Below are 8,598 nucleotides of genomic sequence, written 5' to 3'. Positions count from 1 at the left end.
TTGTGGTACACTTACCATTTTTTGGAGTTTTTGATGTTTGTTTTTAAGTCGAGCTCCTTCCCTGAGTCGGTCGGGCTCCTGATGACAAAGGTTGTCAAACTGCGGGGCTCCTTTTGACAGAGCCGGGCTCCTTCTTACTGACAGCTTGTCAGACAACGGGGCTCCTTCTGACAAAGTCGGGCTCCTGTGTACAGGGGCTGTCTGACAGCGGGGTTCCTTTTGACAGAGTCGGGCTCCTTTTCACAAAGAGGTTGTCAGAGAGTCGGGCTCCTTTACACAGAGTCGAGCTCCTGGTGACAGAGGCTGTCAGCTTTTTAACCATCTTGGACGGTGGAGATCGAACGCGCCATCAGCGGTGCGACCTGCAATGTCCCTCTCCGCGATTCCCTCACTTAGCCCTCTTAAATATTTGGTAGTAGTTAGAGAGCTCTCTGTTTCTCTATACATACATACTCTGTTTCTCTATACATACTCTGTTTCTATACATACTCTGTTTCTCTATAGAATCATTCTCATTGTAGAACATGTTTTTTATATAGAACATGTTTGTTGTTTTCTTAGAACTATTTAGCTTAAACTCTATTTTATCTTATTTTTATTTTTACTTTCGATGAATGGGTAAATATCCCATTTTTGTTGTACACCATTTGTCTCATGGGCCAATTTTGGCCTTAGAAGACGTTAATATATCTTTCTTTCTTTCTTTCTTTCTATATGTAGATACTCTGTTTCTCTATATGTACATACTCTGTTCCTCTATACATACTCTGTTTCTCTATATGTACATACATACTCTGTTTCTAGCTTTACATTCATTCACTCGCAAACCATGGCTCTCATAGGAGGAGGATCCATCACCATACCTCCTCTTTCTTCTTCTTCTTCTTCTTCACTCTGTCATGGACCCAACTCATGTTTCCCTCGCCCTCACTCATTACCCTGTACGCACCTTAACTCCGTCAGAGCTCCGCCATTACTCCGCATTCTCAGAGCACAGACGCTTTCTTCCTCTTCCCCTTCCTCCTCCTCCTCCTCCTCCTCTTCTCGTACTCAGAAAAGACCCTCTTCGGCAGAGGAAGCAAGAACACTGGTAGATGTGTGCAATGAAGGCGTTCTCTGTACTTCTTCTATTCCTGATGGATGGCCTTTCGGATCGTCAGTGCGATTCGCGGTCGAAGCAGAACATGGCTCCCCTGTCTTCAACCTGCATCCGTCTCACCTCCATAGCAAATACCTACAATCTGATTGTAGATGTAGCTTGCATATACAGGTCTGTGTTCTATCCAAATTCCTCTTTCAAATTATGTGTACATAATACCTATGTATGTTGCTAAAATTTATTTAAAATGCATCTAATTTGTAGCACAAAAGATCAGAGTTGTGTAATAGATGGTATTGCTTGCATATTGAAGTAAGTAGTAGATAATGTGAAAGTTTTAATGTAATCAAAAGATTTATTTTCACGCAGGCAAACAAGTTTTCGGACCTTTCCTCTCCTCTAAAGGAAGGGAATGAAATATTCTGTAGATATAAGCACATATAAAAATGTGGCTGTATATGCATACACACTCAGTGTGAAAAACTCATCAATGGTGTGAGTATTCATCCATACATAAGCTCATATACATGTTATATTATATATTATACATACATATGTGCATACATATACATATATGCGCACACTCATGCATCTCAGTGCGATAATGAGCTTGTTATACATGTATATAGGCTATCTGGTGTGTGACTATTGAGAATCCCAAGCATTGGAATGAAATTGTATGAGATACATATTACAAACTGTAAATGTTATAACCTTGTTTTTATTGTTGTTTTGAGGTACCAGATTGAGCACCGTGGGCATCGTAAGACGCAATGCACATTTAAAGGACGAGTTTCAAGAGTAGAAGATGCTATATTAAATGAGGTGGGATTCATGCACACACACACACACACATGTGTGTGTGTGTGTGTGTGTGTGTATTATGTATCTGTATGTGCCCACACATTCTTTCTTTTTCTATTGCTCACAATCTTTGTTTGTGAATAAAGTTAGTTTTTTTAAGTAGTTTTTAGGTTAGTTTTTAAGTAGTTTTTAGGTTCCTTTTAATAATATCGAGTTCTTCTGTATGTCTCATAGCATTTTTTATGCAATTGATTACTATCGATTGCATGGAACATTAACTTGTGGAACCTTGCCACCCCATATTTGAACTGAAACCCATGAAAATTGTTCCACTTAACAGTGTTTGTTGTGCCCAATATGTATGCAAGAAGAGGTATTTTACTTGGATTGCAAATTTGTAACCATAACTTTTGTTTTTCACAAAATATAATGTTAAAATTACTTCAATTTTAACTACGCGTTCCTAACATATTGCATAGATAAACTTAAATGGCAATGCATTGAATGATTGGACAGAAACTAAGAGGTGTTTGGGAGAAACGATTTGGTGAAGAGTCAAAGGATGGAGATTGTTTCCATATCATGAAGATTGAAAGTATCCTTCATTCATTGGATTATGGTGAGGTAAATATTGAAAGTTTCTGGAAAAACATGTCTTGTGAACGAAATACGAGGGTTTTCATCCTTTTTGGATTCTTGAATTTGTTGTGCCTTTCACCTTCTATCAGCCAAGTGCTGTAGTATCAACCTTGGAATATGAGCAAGCTTCAGCGGATCCACTTCGAGACTGTGCAGCGAAAATAGTTGAAGACATGAACAGAAATCATTGGGAGGATATACGACAGTTTTGCAATGTTTATGCTCAGCTCGACCTTATGGTAAGTGGTCCAACTAATATTATTCACCCAAGTGGTTGTATTTGTCATTGTGGTCTCGGGTAGAGGAAGTTTGATTAACATGTGTTATTTGTGAAATTCATCCGATATTATTCCCCTTGTATTGGGGTTGTTTGTGAAATTGATTGTATTCACCTAATTGGTGCATTTGTCATTGTGGTCTCTCAGGTAGAGGAAGCCCGATTAACATGGGTCGATCATCTTGGATTCGATATGAGTATACTTACAAACTCTCAGGAGTTGGTGGAGATTCGGATCCCTTTCTCGAGGGAAGTCGTGGATGAACGTGATGCGAGGTCGTCGTTGACTATGATGGCACAAAGAGCATGGGAACACGAGCGTGGCTACAATCTTGTCCAGAGATTCGAATGATCAGGAGCTCAACTCTTGTTTTTGTAGCCATGATTGAGCATTGGACAATTTCTTGTTCATTTTTTTGCCATATTATCAATCTTGAGAATGAATTGAAACACTGAATTCACCGTAAATGGAAGTTGTAGATTTTGCAGGAACATATTTTTATTCACTTCAGCTGATCTAATGTGCATCGCTTTTATTTACTACATTCAACAAGTTTCTGAAACTCTCTCTCTCTCACACACACACAGATGCAAAACCCTTGCTCCAAGTTCTTGATTTAACATGTCCACCAGTTATATCAACTTTTTAACTTCAGCATTGTTCACAGAATTCAAGCGGCTTGGTAACTTGTTAGTAAAAGAATGTGATTCTGAATACTTGAAATCACAAATGCAATTTGAAATCTGTGAAATAAAAAACTTGTAGTATGAAAGAATTTTAAATCCATTACAATGTGGCAACCCATAAATTTGGTTACCTTGTTAGTAAAAGAATGTGATTCTGAATACTTGAAATCACAAATGCAATTTGAAATCTGTTAAATAAAAATCTTGTAATATGAAAGAATTTTAAATCCATTACTATGTGGCAACCCGTAAATTTGGTTACGAATTTAAAATAATTGAATTAGAGTACACAATCATCTATATCCAGATTCCAAAACTGCATTCTGCTGATGCATAATTTATATCATGATACCATCAACCTTTCCAAACTAAAGCCTTACTTGTAACAGCCTTGTAGCAGACAATCATCTATGTATATTCAAACCTGCTCTCTGTTTATGCATATTCATATTTAATACCCTCACCCTATACAAACTCAAGTCTTACTTGTGTGCATATTAACTATATCTATATTATATATGTATGTTTCCGACACTAGATTGTTAGCTGAACAACTCAAACTTGTCAAAAAATCGTTCCATTTGCTTAACAAGTAACAAATTTATTGGAATGTGTTATGCAACAAATTACAATCAAATCATTACGTTATATATGCATTTATGCACAATGTAATGATTTGAGATGTGGGTATATATATAGTATATACCCATCTCCAGTTTTGCATATTTTCTTTTTAAATCACATCATATACAACTAGCCACATGTCACATTCATCAACTCAATGTCACATTCATCAACACTGCAGCCGAACCTTACTACATTATGGCCAATGCGATCACTTGGCACTATGTCATGCATGAGGGATCTCCCGAAGGAACCTTTAGTTTGACACCACTCCAGATTGATGAAGAGTAAATAAAGAAAAGCGCACACTGTTGACAATCTCCCAGACCCTCTTGAGATTGATGAAGTGTAAAGAAGAGATTGATGGGGAGAGAATACAAATGGGAATTGATTGAGATAAAGCCATGATACAGGCATTAGTAGAGAAAGCTGGAATTGATCAATCATCTCAATCAAACCTCTTCCTGCTTTTGCATTTGCTTGATGCCATTCAAAATTATCTTTAAATTTGAATGATGATTACATTGACATGATGAGCACATACCAACGAAATATCAAGAAACAGCAGAAAATTCACCATAATTGAGCAAAACTGGTGGTGATGATGAGGATGAATGTGCCCCAAAAACTACCATTATCAAGCAAGAACATAATGATTGAGCGAACATGCATGTATCATCATTGAGCAAATACTCTGGCTGTACTGATGATGAAGATGACTATGTGCAGAGCAATAACCATGTCTGAGCAAGAAATCCCCATATTTAAGCAAGACCATATCATGAGCAAAAATGTACCATCATTAAGCAATACTCTGGTGGTGCCAATGATAAAGATGATTGTGTGCAGAGAAATACCATGATTGAGCAAAAGGCACCATACTTGAGCAAGAACATACCATGATTGAGCAAAAGGCACCATACTTGAGCAAGAACATACCATGATTGAGCTAGGTACCATCATTGAGCAGGATTATGATGATGGTGCAGATGCAGATGCATCCGGAGGTAATGTTGTGAACACCGTAATCGAGAAAAAAAACACCATGATTGATCAAGATTATGGTGATGGAGATAGAGAAGACACCATATAGAGCAAGAAAACACCATGACCAATTCAAATAAATATCATAACTGAGCGAGATTATGGCCATGGTGATGGTCATTGTCATATTTGAAAGTAGCTTTGTTCAAAACTCTTAAACATGCATCACCCCATAGTCACCATTCCATCCTGCAGCTTGTATCCATCTTATTGAGGTTACCGCATCCCATCTCTTAGCATCCACATACAAATTTGAAAGAAGCACGGTAGAACCCATTTTTTCATCACCCCACACTCACCATTCCGTCCTGCAGCTTGTATCTCATTGAGGTTACTGCATACCATCTCTTAGCACCAGCATATAAATTTGAAAGTAGCATGGTAGCTGATGCTGAAGATGATTGTGTGCAGAGAAATACCATGATTGATCAAAAGGCACCATACTTATGCAAGAACATACAATGATTGACAAGTACCACAATTGAGCAGGATTATTATGAGGGTGCAGATGCAGATGCATCAGGAGGTATTGTAGTGAACACCATAGTATTCGAGAAAAAAAGCGCCATGATTGATCAAGATTATGGTGATGGTGATAGAGAAGGCACCATAATAGAGCAAGAAAACACCATGACTGATTCAAATAAATATCATAATTGAGCAAGATGATGGCCATGGTGATGGTCATTGTCATATTAGAATGTAGAGTTGTTCAAAACAATTGAACGTGCATCACCCCACAGTCACCATTCCATCCTGCAGCTTGTATCTCATTGAGGTTACTGCATCCCATCTTTTAGCATCGGCATACAAATTTGAAAGAAGCAAGGTAGCTCCCATATGTCCAGGCACAAGGTGTTCAATGCGTTCAAATGCATGTTCCCCTACACCGACATTACCATGTGTTTTGCAAGCCCCAAGCAAAGCTATCCAAGGTTCGATTCTAGGTTTGAATGGCAATTTAGATAAAAAATCTGTTGCCTCGTCCAACCGGCCTACACGGGCAAAGAGGTCGATAATGCAGCTAAAGTGCTCTGCTGTAGGTTCAATGGCATAGGTTAAGCTTAATGTCTCCAAATACTTGCATCCATCATCAACAAGGCCACCATGTCTACATGCAGAAAGAACACAACCAAGTGTCACCTCGGTTGGATTCAAACCGTCCTTCTGCATCAACTCAAATAATCTATAAACTTCTTTGTTGAGACCTCGTTGTGCATATGCACTAATCATGGAATTCCAAGAGACTACATCTCGCTCTGCCGTCCTATCGAACACTTCACGAGCATTCATTATATTTCCACATTTAGCATACATATCCACAAGGCTGCTTCTTATGATCAAATTGGATTCCAAATTTTTTCTCTTCACCAGTTGAGCATGAACTTGCTTTCCCCACTCGAGTGATGTGATTTCCATACATGCTTTAAGAATGATCACATATGTGACAACATCGGCACCAATGCCTTCATGAAGCATTTGTATGAACTGAGAGATGGCCTCCCTACCATAAACTTCTTGGGCATATCCAGTAAGTAAGCAATTCCACATGACTACATCTCGAACAAGCATTGCATCGAACACTTTCTGGGCATCATCAATTCTCTTGCACTTCACATACATGTCAATAAGAGTGCTTCCCATAAAAAGGTCACACTTTACATGAGATTCTAAGATTTGGGCATGAATTTGCTTGCCTCTATGAAAAGAAGATATTGATGCACATGCTTTGAGCATACTCGCAAATGTTACCTTATCTGGGAACAATCCTCTATGTTGCATGACCATAAAGAGGGTTGATGCTTCACTACAAAGTGCATTTTGAGCATACCCATCAATCATCGCATTCGAAGACACAAGATCTTGCTCTGACATTCCATTGAAAACTTCTTGCCCGTCCCTTAAGTTGCCACATTTTATGTATGCGTCCACAAGTGCACTTCTTACAAACACATCTGAATCCCAAACCTTTTCCAAAACCTCACTATGAACTTTCCGGATTCCTTCCAAAACATTCAAACTTCCATATGCTTTAAGAATACTCACATACGTATAGTTATTTGGATCAATCTCTTCTTGATGCATATCATCAAACAACACGATTGCTTTTTCCCAACATTGGTTGAGAATACATCCAGAGATCATCACACTCCATGAAACAACATCCTTACCATGCATTTCCTTAAACACTACAAGCGCATATTCCATTGACCCCGATTTTGTATACATATCGATAAGCACATTTCCGATGGTAACATCTGATCTGTAGCCTGATTCAATAATGGTAGAATGCATTTGTTTACCTGTATTAAGACTTGGTAAGATAGAACAAGCCTTAAGCACAGCTGAGAATGTGAAATTGTTTAGAAGAATACCTTCCACTTGCATTTGTTTGCACAGGGAAATAGCTTGGAGGCCAAATCCATGCTGTGCATACCCAGTAATCAAACATGTCCAAAGAAACACATCTCGATCTTCTTCTCCACCATAGCCGAACACACTACAGGAGCTCTCTATACATCCACATTTCATGTAAGCATGTATAAGGGAGCCTCTGAGGGAGAGGGAAGACTCTGCTCCACTTTCAATGATCAAAGAATGCAGGGTGTGTGTGTTCCGAAGGTCTCTTACCTTAGCGTGCTGCCTCAGGATCCTGGCAATGTCATCTGTAATTGGCCTTTGCATGGTGTTCCTGTCTTCTCTCTCTGTCTCTCTCTCTCTCTCAGAGTTTCTCTCTTAGGGACAGAGCTTGTCTGTTAGGAACAGAGCCATTGAGCAAACAGAGCAACAGAAGAAGAAGAAGAAGAAGGAAGGAAGGAGGGGTATTATTTCAATATCCGAAAACTTAGGGGTATCCTGGTGAATAACCCAGATGAAGAAGAAGAAGAATGAGAAGAAGAAGGAAGGAGGGGTATCCTGGTAGATAACCCAGAAGAAGAAGGAAGAAAGGAGGGGTATCCCAGTAAATATCCCAAAAGACAAACAAGAACAAGAAGTAGGACACAAGGAGGGGTATTATTTCAATATCTAAAAAATCAGGGGTATCCTGGTAAATAACCCAAATGGAGAAGAAGAAGAAGAAGAAGAAGAAGAAGAAGAAGAAGAAGGGAAGGAGGGGTATCTTGGTAAATAACCCAAAAGAAGAAGAAGGAAGGAGGCAGGGAGAGAGGGAGGGAAGGAGGGGTATCTTGGTAAATAACCCAAAAGAAGAAGAAGGAAGGAGGCAGGGAGAGAGGGAGGGAAGGAGGGGTATCCTGGTAAATAACCCAAAAGAAGAACAAGAACAAGAAGTAGGAAGGAAGGAGGGGTATTATTTCAATATCTGAAACCTTAGGGGTATCCTAGTAAATAAACCAAAAGACCACACCCATACATACTCAAGGGGGTTGTTTTGCGTTTCTGGTACCTCCATGAAGAAGGTCCC

At 39.1% G+C, this 8,598-nt stretch overlaps 1 protein-coding gene and 1 pseudogene across 4 annotated transcripts; one reads left to right on the top strand and one right to left on the bottom strand.

The window, feature by feature from the left end:
* Nucleotides 1-791: 791 nt before the first annotated feature.
* On the top strand, nucleotides 792-3,335 carry PGR7 (proton gradient regulation 7). Of its 2 annotated transcripts, XM_087323125.1 has the most exons (6): nucleotides 792-1,020; nucleotides 1,051-1,270; nucleotides 1,844-1,924; nucleotides 2,420-2,527; nucleotides 2,632-2,781; nucleotides 2,968-3,335. In XM_087323125.1, the coding sequence occupies exons 1-6, from the start codon at nucleotides 830-832 to the stop codon at nucleotides 3,169-3,171; spliced, it is 954 nt and encodes a 317-aa protein (XP_087179251.1). In that variant the 5' UTR covers nucleotides 792-829; the 3' UTR covers nucleotides 3,172-3,335. The 2 variants fall into 2 exon arrangements, with proteins under 2 accessions (XP_087179251.1, XP_087179250.1); XM_087323124.1 differs by having other exon boundaries at nucleotides 792-1,270.
* Nucleotides 3,336-4,496: 1,161 nt separating this feature from the next.
* On the bottom strand, nucleotides 4,497-7,961 carry LOC147862135 (pentatricopeptide repeat-containing protein At1g11290, chloroplastic pseudogene; annotated as a pseudogene). Of its 2 annotated transcripts, XR_015530050.1 has the most exons (2): nucleotides 7,806-7,948; nucleotides 4,497-7,687 (listed from the first exon to the last, which is right to left on the bottom strand). The product of XR_015530050.1 is annotated as a pentatricopeptide repeat-containing protein At1g11290, chloroplastic pseudogene, transcript variant X2 (transcript). The 2 variants fall into 2 exon arrangements; XR_015530049.1 differs by having other exon boundaries at nucleotides 4,497-7,961.
* Between the last annotated feature and the right edge of the window lie 637 nt (nucleotides 7,962-8,598).

This window comes from Azolla caroliniana, unplaced genomic scaffold (genome assembly GCF_043228905.1).
Source record: "Azolla caroliniana isolate FFs.n. ecotype wild unplaced genomic scaffold, voAzoCaro1.0.p SCAF_7, whole genome shotgun sequence".
NCBI classification, from domain to species: domain Eukaryota; kingdom Viridiplantae; phylum Streptophyta; class Polypodiopsida; order Salviniales; family Salviniaceae; genus Azolla; species Azolla caroliniana.
The sequence above is the reverse complement of the archived record's forward strand: the minus strand, read 5'-3'. Positions and strand labels throughout refer to the sequence as shown.

Coding starts and splice junctions, on each gene's coding strand:
- PGR7 (XM_087323124.1), top strand. CDS start 830: ATGGCTCTCATAGGAGGAGGATCCATCACCATACCTCCTCTTTCTTCT. Junction 1,271..1,843: donor GATGTAGCTTGCATATACAG/GTCTGTGTTCTA, acceptor TTGAGGTACCAG/ATTGAGCACCGTGGGCATCG. Junction 2,782..2,967: donor ATGCTCAGCTCGACCTTATG/GTAAGTGGTCCA, acceptor GTGGTCTCTCAG/GTAGAGGAAGCCCGATTAAC.